Source organism: Orycteropus afer, unplaced genomic scaffold (genome assembly GCF_000298275.1).
Source record: "Orycteropus afer afer isolate SDZICR_OR568_19922 unplaced genomic scaffold, OryAfe1.0 scaffold00070, whole genome shotgun sequence".
Classification (NCBI taxonomy): Eukaryota; Metazoa; Chordata; class Mammalia; order Tubulidentata; family Orycteropodidae; genus Orycteropus; species Orycteropus afer.
The window spans coordinates 2,822,814-2,839,003 of NW_006921657.1; the positions used below are offsets into that span (position 1 = coordinate 2,822,814).

At 36.5% G+C, this 16,190-nt stretch overlaps 1 protein-coding gene across 1 annotated transcript in view; it reads left to right on the forward strand.

Moving 5' to 3' along the window:
• Nucleotides 1-675: 675 nt before the first annotated feature.
• USP54 (ubiquitin specific peptidase 54) overlaps nucleotides 676-16,190 on the forward strand; it is a 79,211-nt gene continuing 63,696 nt past the window's right edge. Inside the window, exons 1-2 of the mRNA XM_007940611.1 lie at nucleotides 676-822; nucleotides 3,728-3,820. Coding sequence (XP_007938802.1) covers nucleotides 676-822; nucleotides 3,728-3,820 — 240 coding nt within the window. The remainder of the gene's footprint in view (nucleotides 823-3,727; nucleotides 3,821-16,190) is intronic.

Genomic DNA, 16,190 nt, shown 5'->3' on the forward strand with positions numbered 1-16,190 from the left:
AAGAAAAGACAGAGACTTTCTGAAGATCTGGATGGGATAATAGAAGTTTGGGGGCACATTAAAAAATAGCAGCAACGACATCAACAAAAACTCCATATAATTCAAACAAGCTTCTTGGCCTTGTGGAATCTTTGTCAGTTGCTCAGACTTTGAGTTACCTTTTTACTTGAGAGGATGATAGGACAAGGCAGTAGAGGGAGAGGAGGGTTATGTTGGATTCCTGCTTATCTGTCTGCCTCTCCTTCTAGTTGGAAAAGTCTTCAGTCCACAAGAGGCACCAAAAACAAGCCTAAGGAACACAACTTACTGTGATCCTGGATGCTGTTGAAGTCGATTATTACAGCTACTTCACTAGGAATTTATGGAGGCAGTTCAAGAAAAATAGAAGGAAGCAATACTTAAGGATTTCTCTGTTTGCATTAGTCCTGTACTGTTTACGTTTTGGGCATCATTTGGAGTAAATGAAAGACCGCTCTGTCATCTGGATCTAAGAGAATACCTGAGTCCTTGAAGCTATATATGTGATAATTGGAAGGCTGTAAACTCAAAAATCGTTCAACATAAACTCATTAAATTCTGAATTCTCTTTCTATTGAGGACTTCAGCAGAAAAAAAAACTTCCTGCCAAAACAATACAAAACCTTCTTTGTGTTTTTAGGCTAAATGTGAACAATAATGTCTTGGAAGAGAAATTATTTTTCAGGGAGCCGTGGTAGTGTCCAAGGGATGTTTGCGCCTCGAAGTTCAACTTCTATAGCCCCCAGCAAAGGCCTCAGCAATGAGCCAGGACAAAATAGCTGCTTCCTCAATAGTGCCCTGCAGGTAAGGTAATTTTTTTCTTTTTGATCAACTTTGACTTTTAGTTCTTAATGATATATTTCTGCTAACTGTTCTAAATATAATGATTGACAATTCCTGAGGTCAGCAGCTTGAAATCTTTTTTTTTTAACCTATTTGTGTGATCTTAGGCAAGTCACTTTATCTCTTTGAATCTCAATTACCTTGTCTGTAAAAAGAAGGTAAATAATAATAATAGAAATATAATAGCTGTAATTACTACTTATCTGCCTAAAGGGAGGGACCTGCACCAGGTAATCTTTCTACCTGTTTATTGACTATTTTCCTGAACAATCTCCACTATATCTTTTTTTTTTCCCCTTCTGAGATTTAAGTGTCTTATCACTCTAGTTGTTTTTCTTTAGTAAAATTCTTTCCACCAACTCAAGATTATCAGATTTTTTTTTTTCTTGTAATACCCAGGCTCTTAGCACAAACATTGAATGGAGTCTAGCCTTTGGCTGTCCAGTTCCTCTCTTCTTCCTGAACTTTCCTGTATTGGTTCAGGATCAGCACCTAGTCAGATGAACCTGAGAAGAGCTAGTGGAAAATGAAGGTGATTAGTGGTAGAATTTTCACTTTCCCTGTGGGAGACCCGGGTTTAATTCCTGACCAATGGACTTCAAGCACAGACTCCACTTGGTTCTCAGTGGAAGCCAGCATGTTGTTGTGATGCTGAACAGGTTTCAGCAGAGCTTCTAGACTAAGGCAGAATAGGAAGAGAGGCCTGGCAATCTCCTTTGAAAACCAGCCAATGAAAACCTTATGGATCACACCAGTCTGATTCCATTGTGCATGAGGTTACCATGAGTCAGAAGTTATTATCTACCCCAGATTTTCCTTTTAGGTATTCCTTGCCACCTCAGTAATCTCAGAATCCTAAAGCTAGAGTCTGTCTTTTTGCTGTGCCTTGTTAGGTGCATAGAATGTTAAGCTCATCCTCCTTTGGCTTCACCTTCAAGTAATTACTTTTCCTTCTTTTCTGCTTTTCAGAGTAAAAGTAAATGAAATTTGCCGTCAAGAGAATAATTATATTTGAAGTACTAGCTTTCTTCTGAGATGGAATGAGAAAATAGGTTACTGTGACTGAAGAAAAAAAAAGATAATGTATTTGTTTTAAAGAGTACTGGACTTAGGGATCAAGAGGCCTAGATTCTAGTTTTAGCCCTTATTTAGACTAGTCTTGTAACCTTGTACAAGTGATAGTGTCTCATTTTCCTCATTCATAATGCAAGGATCTCATCAAGCTTTTCTGTCTAATAAAAGTTTCATACTCTGTCTTACTTTTCTAGTTTTTGCTTAAAAGTATTAAAACTTCTAATTGCTACCACAAATGTCATGCAGTTGAGATGGAGTTGATTAGGTTTATTCCAGATGATACATAATAGGTTTTTGAGTGACTCTGCATGTACTGATAATTATTTTTGCAATTTAGAAATAAACAAAAAGGGTATTGATATAAATGTGTATGTTTACCTCCTTGGTCATTATCCTGTTTTTGCAGTTCTATTTATTTCTGTATTTTCTAACTATCTTTTCAATACAATGTAATTCCTTCTGTATTTTCTAACTATCATTTCAATACAATGCAATTGTGTGTATTTCTTCTCTTCTAAATTCCATTGCCATATGCAACACATCACACACACATACCTTTCCATAGCCTCACTTAAGGATTGAGGCATTGACAGTTTTGCAGTACCTCTTATAATCAAGTTGAAAATAAGTGTTGCTGTGATCTAATGTTATAAGTTTTAATATAAACGCTGTGGTTGCCACAGTTGAATCTATTACATTCATTATAAAAAGATGTTATTTACTTGGGAAGATAGCATGTTTCAAGGAACTTTTTAGAATGTATGCCTTGAGATATTTAAGTAAGAAGTTCCAGAGATTTACTGTGACCTAGGGCCCAGAGATAGTACTTTTTAATATTTGTTGTTGTTGTTGTTATGTGCCGTTGAGTCAGCCCTGACTCATAGCGACCCCTCCTTGGGTTTCCGAGGCAGTATCACTACGGAAGTAGGATATATGATGCCATTAAATGTTTCCCAGGAAAGAGGAGCTTCCAAAGGCATTGTGTTTTGTTTACACCATTTTTTTTTTCCAACTTAACTTCATACTTTATTCAAATTTCCTTCGTTTTTACCTCATGCCTTTTGCTGTTCCAGAATCCCTTATTACATTTACTTATCATATCTTCTTGACTATGACAGTTTCTCAGAATTTTCTCATTTTTGATGACCTGTGACAGTTTTTAGGAGTATTGGTGAAGCATTTTGTAGGATGCCCCTCTATTTAAATTCATTTAATGTTTTTCTCATGACTGGACTAAAGTTATAGTTTTTTTTTTTTTTTTACAAAGACCACAGAAGAAAAACTGCCATTCTCATCACCTCATATTCCCAAAATATATATTCTTAGTATGATTTATTACTGTTTATATCATCATTTTTTAAAAGCTATTAAGGAAGTTATATCAGAAAGGTCCAAAAATTGAGAAATATAGCAAAGACAAAATTCCATATTACAATTCAAATTTCTAATATAAGTTTTAAAATTTCCTCATTTTTCTTAGATAGGCCATTTGAACAAACCTTTATTCTTCAGATTTGAAGCCAGAGATTTCCTCCTCAGGATCGCACTTCATATATGTCATACCGTATTTTTTTTGTGTGATCTTTATTTCATGTACAAATTAATATACTTTTCAGAGTATGGTTATTTATGCCTCTTGTTAGATACCTCACCTTTATTGATACTAGAATGAGTTTCTCTTGGGAATAAAGATACCTTCTACAATCAGTGCCTATGTTTGGTTGAACTGTTGAATTTAAAATTAAATGGTAGTTCCTTATAGAGTTATGCAATATTTTCCCTTTGTCACCAGGTTTTGTGGCACTTGGACATCTTCCGACGTAGCTTTAGGCAACTCACAACTCACAAGTGTATGGGAGATTCCTGTATCTTTTGTGCTCTCAAGGTAATTTCTTCTTTTTTTTTTTTTTTCTTCTCATTACTATTAGGTTGCCAAATGATTAATATTTGGTTAGTTTGGTTAAAGAATTTGTTGAATTATCTTCTTGTGATGTAGTGCAAAAGATGGATATAATAAGTTTTGCTTGCTTCAAAGAATTAGTGTATGGCTCTGATAGTCTGTTTTTTTCTGAACATTTTTTGCTCACATAGCTCTATTTAATGTGATAGGATACCATTCAAATGTTTTTCTACTTTGAGTGTTTATCTGAAAGCTAATTAATTCTAAATTTTCATTTGAAAGAATAAATGGCTAAATATTTTTAATGGGATTAACTATTGTTTGTTAAAGCTAAGTATAGCAACAACTTATTCCTATTGAGATATGCCAACACTGAAATTTTTCCATAATGTTTTCCATTACGATTCTTAATAGATTTTTTTGTACCAATTCTCTACTCCATGCATTGTCTGGCTCCAAGTTTTTTTCTATAGAAAATGAAATTGGAGATTCATTGAGAATAAAAAAAATGGCCTTAAATGAGATTATTTCTGACTCAGAGATTTTTAGATATGCTGCTAAAGAGGAAGAATTAAGATATATAAAGGTCCAATTTTTAATTACTTTGTCTGCTTTTTCAACATAATAACATCCCTGTGTTTTCTTGGTCCATATGTGCAATGGATTATTTGTGGTTGGCTAACTCTACTTGAGTTCTTGGTGGGTTTCCAGAGACATTTTTTGTCTTATGAGGTCTGAATTCTTAGTTTGTCACCGAGATGCTTAGAAGTATATGTTTCATTTGGTTGATTTTACATCTTAGAGAAAGAATTGTGGACAGAAAATCTAGGAGAATTTCCCAGTTGGTTACTTGGAATACCTAATTCAAAAATTTTTTTTTGGCCAGTATCACTTTGGTATTTTAGGTTCATGATAGGCAAGCATCTTTAGGAAGAGATACCGCCTGAGTACTCTGACTTTTTTTTTCCACTTGGGTCACAAACAACCACCTTTTTTCTCTTCCGTTTGTTTGGAACCATTGTAACTTTTAGCATAGAATATAAATTATTGATCAATTGTGGAGTTTAAATGTTAAATTTTAATAAAACCAAATCTTTTACAAATTGATTGTAATATTTCTGGCTATGTCCACTGAGACAGAAGTCCATCTAAAAGAGCATTTGGCCTGATTTTCTAAAAGGTACATTGACATTAAATATCTAATTTTAGATAAACAAGAAACACAGTGGCCCTTTGGTCAACTAGTCCATAGAACGTCTGAGTCATGGCATTAAAACAAAAATACCAAAGCAATATACTTGATAGGGAGATGTGAATCCTGGAGAAATCCCTGGCAGAAGAATCTAAAACTGAAATCTCTTATCTGTACCAGGAACGGAAGATAGAACTGAGAAGACCCCTAACATGCCTTGTCAGAACTGTGCCATACACTTTATTGATCTAGGTGGACTCTGGAGAACTGGCCAGAGAGGTGAAGAAAAGCAGTGACTACACTTTATAATACATCCTCTGAATACCCAAATACAGAAGGGAAGTTGTTTTTTACCCTATTAGGGCAGAAGAAATCTTTTGGGACCATTTCAGAGAAGCAATTGCTTGTGATGGATAGGTCAATGAGCTTTGGGCATCAAAGATTTTATTTTGTGTCTTCATAGCTCTGGAGATGTGTTGGAATTCTAGCATTCTCTTCATGCTCTGTTGGGAGTATATTAAAGTTTCTTTCTTTTTTTTTTTTTCTCCCAACCTAAAGTGCTTGTTAATTCCTCAAAGCTAAATAAATGTTCAGTAATTAGTCTGTGGTTTATACATTCTTCAGGTTTTAGATAGCATTGTTTGCATTCTTTTAAATTATCATAATTTAAAAATTATAAATAGACTTGTAATGCAGATGGATTAATCTGAAAGTATGGGTGAGCTGAAGTTGGTTCTAATAGTTGAGAAATTTAACTGCTGGAGTAGCTATAGTTTCCAATAGATATTCATCCAAGCTGGAGGGCTTAATTTTCTGAGAGAAGGGAAAGGATGATAAATGTATGAAGAAGGATCTGGGATGGACTGTTAACACCTGGGTCCTCCTGTGGGATTTTTTTTGTCCCTCATTTGAAAAATATTTTTTATAGAACATGAAAAGAATACAATTCAGCAGTGAACTTGGCTCTAGTCAGTATAATAAGACAAGGAAAACAAAGGAAAGGCATAAATTGGAAAGGGAAAAATAAAGTTATCATCATTTGCAGATGATGTGACTGGGTATTAAAAATATCCCAAAGAATCTACAGATAAATCTGTAGAATCAGTGAGAGCATTTAGCATGTTATTGCTTGCAAGATCAATACATTCAATTGCATTTCTATGCATTAGTAACAAATAGAAAATGCAATTTAAAAAGATAGTTTTTGTATGATCAACAAAGTATATAAGGTGGATATGAATAAATCTAACAAAAAGTATATAAAACATTTATGTAAAACCCCCACAGAAATGTAGTATAATGAATAAGCACCTTTGTAACAATCATTCATGTCAAAACAGACTGTTGCCAACACTATAAACATCTCCCCTCCCTTCTTTCTCAGTCACACCTCTTCCCTTTCCCCAGGGGTAACCATTATCTTAATTTTTGTGGTAATCATTTTCTTGTTTTATTTGATAGTTTTACTACTTAAGTATTCATTTTAAAACAGTTCAATTTAATATTTACCTGTTTTGAACTTTATTACAAATGGAATCATCCTGTGTACATTTTTTTGTGCATCTCTGTTAGCTCAGTAATATGTTTCTAAGATCATCTATATTGTTGTGCGCAGGTCTAGTTTGTTCATTTTCTGTACTATATGGTATTTCATTGTGTGAATTAACCACTGTTTGTTTATCCATTTTATTGCCAGTAGTTATTTGGGTTGTTTCCAGTTTTTAATTTTTATGAATAATGCTGCTAAAATATTCTTGTACATGTTTCCTGTACATCTGTGTATACATTTCTCTTGCATACTTGCCCAGGAGTGGTATTGCTGGATCATAGGATATGTCTCTCTTCAACTTTACTAGCTAATGCCAACTATTTTCCTAGTGTTTCTTAATTTTTTCACATATGGTGGTACTAGTACTAATATAACTCTAGGAGCTCTGGTAGCATAGTGGCTAAAGCACTTGACTGCTAACCAGAAGGCTGGCGGTTCAAACCCACCAGCCACTCCTCGGAAGGAAGGTTGGGCAATCCTACTTCCGTAGTGATACTGCCTCGGAAACCCAAGGAGGGGTCGCTATGAGTCGGGGCCGACTCTACGGCACATAACAACAACAACAATATAACTCTAGGCAATAAGTTTTTCCTAGAAGCTGAGAAAAGTCAGTTCTCCAATTTATATGACAGAGAAAACTGAGGAATAGACGAGACGTTTGTGAAGAACAACAACAAAATGAGCAACTAGCCTTATTTATCAGTCAGGGTGGGCTAGGTTAATGCTGTGGTAACAAATAACCCTTAAATCTCAGTGGTAAATATACTAAAGATTTATTTCTTATTTATATTACTTATCCACTGCCCCTTGGTAGGGAGACAGTACTGATTATAGTCACTTAGGAACTCAGATGCCAAAGCTGCAATGGTGTTAAATATTACTAGTTGCTAAGCCAAAGGGAGGAAGAGTTCTGGAGAGTTTTGCACAGGCAATTAAATGCTCAGTTAAGAAGTGCCATGAGTCCCTTCTGTTCACGATCGATTGGCTGTAGCTAATCATATGGCCCAGTTGAACCACAACAGGGCCAGGGAGTACAATCAGATCATGTGCTTAGGAAGGGTAAAGAATCAGAAATATTTGGCAAACTGTACTAATGATGACCGTAATTTACTATCTCCCAAGACTGGTGGCGTAACGCCTAAGGCATTTGACCGCTAACCAGAAAGCTGTTGGTTCAAACCCACCAGCCACTCCTCAGAAGGAAGCTTGGGCAATCTACTTCTGTAGTGATACCGCCTTGGAAACCAAGGAGGGATCACTATGAGTCAGTCAGATCCGACTGGACGTCAGTGAGTTGAGTTTTTTTTTTTTTCAAAGACTGATAAAACTATAGTAATGAAGACAATGTAGAATTGACACAGAATAATAAATAAACCAATACAACAAAATCAAGAACCCGGAAATAGACATATGGAAACTTACTACTTGCCTTGTGAATCAATGGGAAAGTATAGATTTCAATAAATAATACTTAGACAATTGGTTGTTGTTATGTGCCATCAAGTTAGTTGGCCACGACTCATAGCGACCTCTCCTTGGGTTTCTGAGGCAGTATCACTACAGAAGGAGGAATGCCCAACCTTCCTTCCGAGGAATGGCTGGTGGGTTTGAACCACCAGCCTTCTGGTTAGCAGTCAGGTGCCTTAGGCACTGTGATACCAGAGCTCCTAGACAATTGGTTATCCATACAGATTAAAAAATTGAAATTGGGTCCTTATCTCATATTACACCAAAACAAGAATTTCAGATGAATTTAAGGACTAAAATGTGAAAGGTAAAATTTAAAAAAGGTTAATGTACAAAATGTGCAGAACATAAAGTTAAAAAATTGATACATTTTACTGTAAAAAATTCAAGAACTTCTGTTCATCAAAAGACTTCTGTGAAGAGAACTAATGTAACTTGCTAACAGCTAGTACTGGCTTGCAAGTCATGTGCATGAGCCGTCTTGTAAATGGATCATCTAGCCCCAGTCAGGTCTGCAAATGACTGCAGACCCAGCTGATATCTTGACCTCTTGATGACACCACTCCCAAATTCTTGGCCCACAGAGACTGTGTGAGATAATAAATGTTTATAGTTGTTTAAAACAAAAAGATTCCACAAAGAGTGAAGGGACAAAGTTACAAACTAGGACAGAGTGTACACAACTCACAGAACCAACAAAGGATCAGTATCTAGATAGATAAGAACTTCTATAAAGAATAGGGAGCTCTGGTAGCATAGTGGCTAAGACACTTGCCTGCTCACCAGAAGGCTGGCGGTTCAAACCCACCAGCCACTCCTCGGAAGGAAGGTTGGGCAATCCTACTTCCGTAGTGATACTGCCTCGGAAACCCAAGGAGGGGTCGCTATGAGTCAGGGCTGACTCGACGGCACATAACAACAACAACAACAACATAAGAATAAGTAAAAGATAAATAAATGAATGTAAAAATGGACAAAATACATTTTTCAGAAGGGGAAACTCAAATGACCCTTATGCTCAGTTAAGAAGTGCCATTAGTCCCTTCTGTTCACAATTCATCGGGTAGAAAGGGGGGATGCTCATTCTCATTAGCAATATAAGAAATATAAATTATATCAAATGCTTCAGACTGGGAGATATTTAAAAATTTGATAAAATTAAATGTTGCCTAAAAAGTAGAATAATCAGAACTTATATATATCACTGGTTAGACTGTAAATTGATACCACTAACTAGTTTGCCATTGCCTAGGAAAGTTGAACTTGCACACATAATCTTAAACCAAAACCAAACCAAACCCATTGCCATTGAGTTGATTATGACTCATAGTGACCCTGTGGGACAGAGTAGAACTGCCCCACAGGGTTTCCAAGGCTGTAAATCTTTATGGAAACAGACTGCCATATCTTTCTCACATAGGCTTCTAATGGATTTGAACCACTGACCTTTTGATTAGCAGCTAGGCACTTCACTACATATCCTACCACCTAGCAGCTTTACTCCTAGATATACACTATAGAAAACCTCTTGTGCATACATATCAGAAGATATATTCCACAGTATTCAAAGTAGAAGTATTTATGATTACAGAAAAATGGGAAAAACATATTTCCAACTACAGTAGAATGGACTTAAAATTATGATTTATTCCCACAGTAAAATAGATAGCAGTGAAATAAGTGATCTGTAGCTATATACATCTACTTAAATTAGTCTCAAAAATAACATTGAATGGAGAAAACAAGCCACAGAAGACTAAGCTATGATTCCATTTATATACAAATAATAGAGGCAAAACTAACCAACATATTGTTTAGGGATGCATGCATGTGATAAAACTGTAGAGAAAAGAAATGATTTTCACATAATTTAACATTGGTTACCTCAAGGTGAAGAGAAGAAGATATAATCAATTGGGGAGCCTCAAACTCATTGTTAATTTTTCTACTTCTTAAATTGAATGGTAGACACATGAACATTTATTTATTGTTCTCTGGCTGTACAACTCTATATTTGTTCTTTTATATGTATGATGATGTTTATTATGAAGTAGAGAAAAGCACTGCAACCATTCTAGAAAGCACACTGCAGTATAAAGAAGGAAATGAAAAAGTGCCTACATTTCCCCATAGGAGATTGCCGTTTCCCTTTATGCTTCTTCTCTCCTCTGTGAGGTTTCTGGTAGTGAGTCTTTTTGCTCATCGTTTTTACAAAAACAGTACTTTTCTTTCTTTCTTTTTAAAGACCTCAAAATTGCCCCTTTCTCTCTAGTATCTCCCTATTGTATTTGTTCCTACTTCCGTAGTGATACTGCCTCGGAAACCCAAGGAGGGGTCGCTATGAGTCAGGGTTGACTCGACGGCACATAACAACAACAACAACAACAACAACAAGAATACCCAAGAGTGCTATTTTGAAGTTACTACTTTCTTATAACCTTGAAGTGGTTCCCAGTTGTCTCTTAAATCACTTAAAATGCATGATCGTAGACATTTTTAAAAACTCATTCCACACTTTCTTCTTTCCCTCCCAACGCACACTCCATTTCAGCTCTGCCTACCTCTTAGACACTTCAGATGCCATTCACTTTGTCTGGAGTGTTCTCTCTTTCTTCTGCTTACACCCACCTTTCAGAACTGTGCTTCAGAAATTTACCTTCTTCATAAAGGTTTTAAAATACTCCGTATAGATCCATGATTGTTTAGCTTAATGGTATTTAGCATGGCTGAATGAGTTTTTGGGAACGTGACTCAGCTCTTCTTCCCTTTTGGTGTTCCTCCCAATGCTTAGCATAGTTCCTGGGCCATAATAAATATTCTCCTTTCCTGAAATGACATACTCTTTTTCTAGTTCTTGCATTTTCATTATGGAGTTTTTAGTACTTGCCTCCCCCCCCCCTTATTCTATTGGTCTGTTAAACTCTCTCACTCTTATCCTATTTAATTGGAAAGAGATTTTCTTATTGTGACTTGTGGTTTCACAGTTTTTCAGTAGGTCGCCTTCTCTAGGCCTTCATGTTTTTGGTGAGGGATGGTTGAGGTGTATGTGTGGGTATGTATTTATATTGAGGAGCTCATAAAAGGAAAGATATGTTGAATATGAGAGTGAATGAAGCCTGAACACTGCAAAACTTAAATAAACAAATAAATAAATAATAAATTAAAAGAAAAAAAAAAAGAATGAATGAAGCCTGGAATTCAGCAGTTGTCAGGTATCCTGTGATTAAATTACATGTTACTTGTGGTATACCAGTATGGGTAAAATTTTATGTATTTAAATCCCATTTTGTCACTACTTCCCGTTTAAAAATTAGAGGACTGTTTGATGAGGCTAATCAGAATTCCTTTTTGCTGGCTCTTTATGACCTGTTTGCATTCTTTAATGGTATGTTTGATATGTAAAATTCTTTTTTCATAGGTTTTTTTTTCAAAACAGGGAAATTCCAAAATCCATCAATTGGAATCATATAGAATCTGCCAATTCTGTAAAGTTGGAATTCTCTAGGTTGGACCACAGTTGTTCAATTCTAGAACCTATTTTTAAGGACAAAGGAAACAAACCATGTTTCTAGATTAATCAGAGGATAGCAAGTTTTCCTATAACCTGATGTTTAGATGAGGGATCTGCTCTTCTAAGTCTAGCTAAAAAGTATGCGTCCCTGCCCTCTCTCCAATTATATAAGTTCGTGTCCCTGACTCCTAAGGTGTGTTGACTATTGGCCTGTACCTTATGTAAACAACTTTTGGTTCATATCTTTGTTGAAAAACATTTTTTTTTCCTGCTCTGTGAATATCCATCAATATACTTTGCCTTGTGATCATCACTATGTGTGTAGTATATGTTGTAATGAGTACTTTCTGGTGATTAAATACAATATTTATAATACTTTTATTTGTGTGGGTCCAGCAAAAATGTACAACCACTGCCCACTTATTGACATGGTTAGTTTCCAAAGACTAGATCCTTAAACAAAAAACAGCATTATGTGAAAATGGAGGATGATATATCAGATCACAAAATGTAGGATAACTATATCATTACATAACTGCTAAATTATATCATTAAATAACTGCTAAACCACTGAGACTCATGGCCCAGCCAAGTTGACACATAACCTTAACCATCACAGCCAGTATTACTCTTGCATTGTACCTCAGCATTTGTTACTACTAGATGTGCATTGTTAATGGGCAAAATAGTTGGATAGCATGTTTTTTACTATTGTCATAAATGTGAAATTTTGGATAATGAGATAGTAGGTAAGTGAAGAGTAGGTGTAGTTGTTTTTTATTTTATTACTTGATACTAAATCGCTGAAGTAATTTCAGCCTTGAAGTCTTTCATGGGAATTATTAATGATGACTTTAGTGAGAAAAAGTTTGTGTCACTGTGTATTTCTGCTTACTTTGAACCACAGTGCTTGTCAGTTCTGGGTTAGCAAAAAAGAAGTTTGTGTGTTAATTACCCTGCCCTCTCTAAAACCCCAAATTTATTCCCATCGAATACCTAAGGCATTTGACTGCTAACCAGAAGGCTGGCTGTTCAAATTACCAGTCACCCCTCGGAAGGAAGATAGGGCAATCTACTTGTGTAGTGATAACGCCTCAGAAACCCAAGGAGGGGTCGCTATGAGTCGGATCCAACTTGATGGCAGTGCGTTTGGTTTTGGTTTGCGTAGTGTTACTAAAAGATTTTTGCTGACCTAAATTGTTGTCTAGCCTATAGCCTAGAGCTCTTATTTATTATTCATATTGAATCTGCTCTTACACCCCCCAGTCCCCAGGGTATGACTTTCCTTTGGTGTTGGTTTATTTATCTCTATTCAGAGGAGGAAATCCGTCCTCTGTACTTAGTATGCCACAAAGATTTTGTTCTCCTTCCAGGGATTGTATGCAGTGCCAGGATGTAGTACAGAGTGTTTTTTGTTATAGGCAAAGAAGAATGCTGCATTGATTGATTAAATTCAACAAATCTTCTCAATTAGTAATTTTTCTTTTTAAGAATGCCAGTATAAGGCATAAAAGCTGGAGAGTGGTGGGGATGGGTAGAAAGGGGGCAGAATAGAGTTTTGAATATAAGGTGTCTTGGAATGTAAGTCTGTATCTGGAGAACAGTTAGACTGTTGATGGGGTAGAAGGTGTGTGTTCTACTGATAGCCCACTTGTTAATGGGGGGGGAAGGGAATTTGAGAGTTCAGAGAACAAATCCCTTAGCATTTTTTGAGTGTGTACTGTGTAGTTGTTCCTCTGTCAAATACTGAAGCATAAGTACAGGGGTAAAGTGATACAAAAAAAAATTATTCATTGTTCATTATTAATCCAGTTTCTTTTGTAGATTGTAAGAATGAAAGGTTCTCTATTTTTCTCTTGGCAAAAATTCATAAATTGACTACTGTATTTTGCAAAATCTCCACATTAGTTGATGGTTTCCCATGAAAAGCAGTATCATCCTCTGGTAAATTTGGCCTGTCTCTGTGTCTTTCTATCTAGTATTGTGAAATCTTGATGTTTCTATCTGTACCTCCCTCCTTGTGTGTGTATATGAGGGTCTAACCATTTTGCACAGGTAGCAGCAGTGAGTGTGATAGGTAACTTATTATGGTCTTTAACCTAACTGTGGCAAGTCCAAAATATTAGGTTCTGAACACAGTGCAAATAAAACCCTAAACTCATGGGGAGATATGGTATTGATAACTGAATTTAATTTAAAGAGACTAACTAGAAGGTTGGCGGTTCAAACCCACCAGCCGCTCCTTGGAAGGAAGATAGGGCAGTCTACTTCCGTAGTGATACCACCTCAGAAAGGAGGGGTCGCTATGAGTCAGATCCGACTCGATGGCTGTGAATTAGGTTTGTTTTAAATATGGGATATGTGGTTGCTTTTAATCTGTAAATTCAAAAGATAGCTGTTTTTAGACATGAGACTAGAGAATCTCAAGGGAGAAACTAACCAGTAGTTCTCTGCCTTTCCCCAAGTTGCATCAAGAGTTTTTATTAAACTAATGGGATATTTGATGATAGTAAGTAATTATTTTTGAATTTTATTTGAGTATGATGCCATTATGCTTATGTTTTAAACAAAAAGTTTTTATACATCCTGAGATATTTCTATATAAACAATGATTGGTATTTGCTTCAAAATTATCTGAGAGAGGGATAAGTGGTGGGGTACAGCTGGAACATAATTGGCTGCAGGTTGGTAATTGTTGAAGTTGGATGATAGATACTTATGGGGACTTATCATAAAAAATAAAATGTTAAAAATTTGATGTTACTGTTTTGAGTGCATATTCTTTTCCCTCCTAAAGGAGAACTTTCAACCTTCTTTGAATACACAAAACCAGTGAAGGTTCTCTTTTCTAGTACTCAGTGACCCTCAAGGACTACCTCTCATCTTCCTTCCAGAGCTTTGGGTTTATAACAAGGTAGATTGGCCACATTTAATTTCTCTGATTTCCAGAAGATATGGAGAAAAGTAGTTAGTGGTTCTGAGAACCAAAGTGGTGAGAGATTTGGGAAGCCCAGATCAAGAAGAAAAACCCTCAGGGTTGTGTTATTGGCAGAGTGTAAAGTGTGTTAATGTCTTTGCAGAAGGTGTTGCTGGACATCTCTCAGGGATGGGGTGAACTGCTTACTTGGAGCACTTTCTAAAGGCCTATACAGCATCAAAATTGGTGAGAGCCCATCTCCTTGACTCCCACCACCTCTACTCATGACTTCTTTCAGATACAAAGGTTAGGAAATTCTGAGCAAGAAATAGACAGGTGTTCCCCCACCTAAAGACAAGAGATTGTGTTTTTTGGGGGTGGTTGACAATTAACAGCTGTGTTTGTAGATACCATAGCACAAAGACTTTCTGTCTTTCTGATACTTCCGTCATATTACATGGTTTTTATTAATCCAAATAATTATCTGCTCATGTGGGTAGAATTATTTGCTGCTTCGTCCAAGAGAGATGGGTGGGGAAGCACCTGCTTTTAGTCATTAAAGTCTTGTTGTTTTTGCACTGCATCCAAGAAAACAGCTAACAGCAGACAAAAAGTAATTTGCACCGAGTTTGCCTTTTCCTGAGAATGAAAAGGAAGACCTCTTTGGTTTCACCATGTGAAGAAGAGCTGAGAGAAACCTCAAAGGTGGGTTTTCTCTGCTTACTGGAGTGGAAACATCAGGGACTCCACAGGGAAAAATAATTCCTGGGTTTTGGTTCTTCCTTTCTTTTCTCCCTCCCTCAGCAATTGGAAGAATACCAGGTTTTGTTCCTTATTGGTGCTGCCACCTGTTCTTATTGCTGAACTAAATGTTCTTGGCTTTCTTTGGTGTGAACAGGATCTCCCTCTGGGAAAGGTGGGAGGAGGGTGAGAAAGGGAACAGGAGGAGGGCCATTTCAGCCCCTGTGCTCATGTGAGAGGGACACACAGGGGTTAGTGTGCTGCCCTAACAGAGGGGCTTTGTGTTACAGCTTCTTCCGGAGCTGTAGTTCCACAGATGCATGCTGGGCAGGCTCAGGCAGCTTCATCCCTAAGACACTTGCTTTTTCCTAACAATAGCAGAGCAACCAATAACGATAATTAAAACAAGAAAATAAAAAAGATGCAGGCAGAGGCCATTGTGAATTCACTCAGATCCTCACTGTGTATGGAGAAAGCTGCCTGTAATTTTTAAAGAAGCAAGAAAAGAGTATAGCATGGAGATGCTGATGCCACCAAACACAAGAGTCCTATCTGTTACTGCAGATCCGTTGTGGTTATAGGAAGGGCTCTGAGAACCATCATCTTTCCATTTCTGTACTGAACTCTTGTTATCTAGATCATGGAAAATCTGCTTCTCTTAAATAGGAGCAACAGAATAGGGAAGAGATGGGTCCTTCTTATTATCTCAGAGACTGTGTAGCTCAAGATAGAAGCATCTCTGACTCAGGGCACTTCTTCCACATGAGACAGTGGCACCCAGGCTTCTTTATAACCTAAGATGGCTCCCAAAATGGAATAATAATAATAATAACTAACATTTAGATAGCACTTATCATACTTAGAGGCATTGATTAAAAAAATAAAAAAACCAAACTCACTGCAGTTGAGTCGAGTCAACTTAGAGCCATTGATTAGTCTAAGTTTTATATAAAACTATATAATTCTCTAGATTATGTA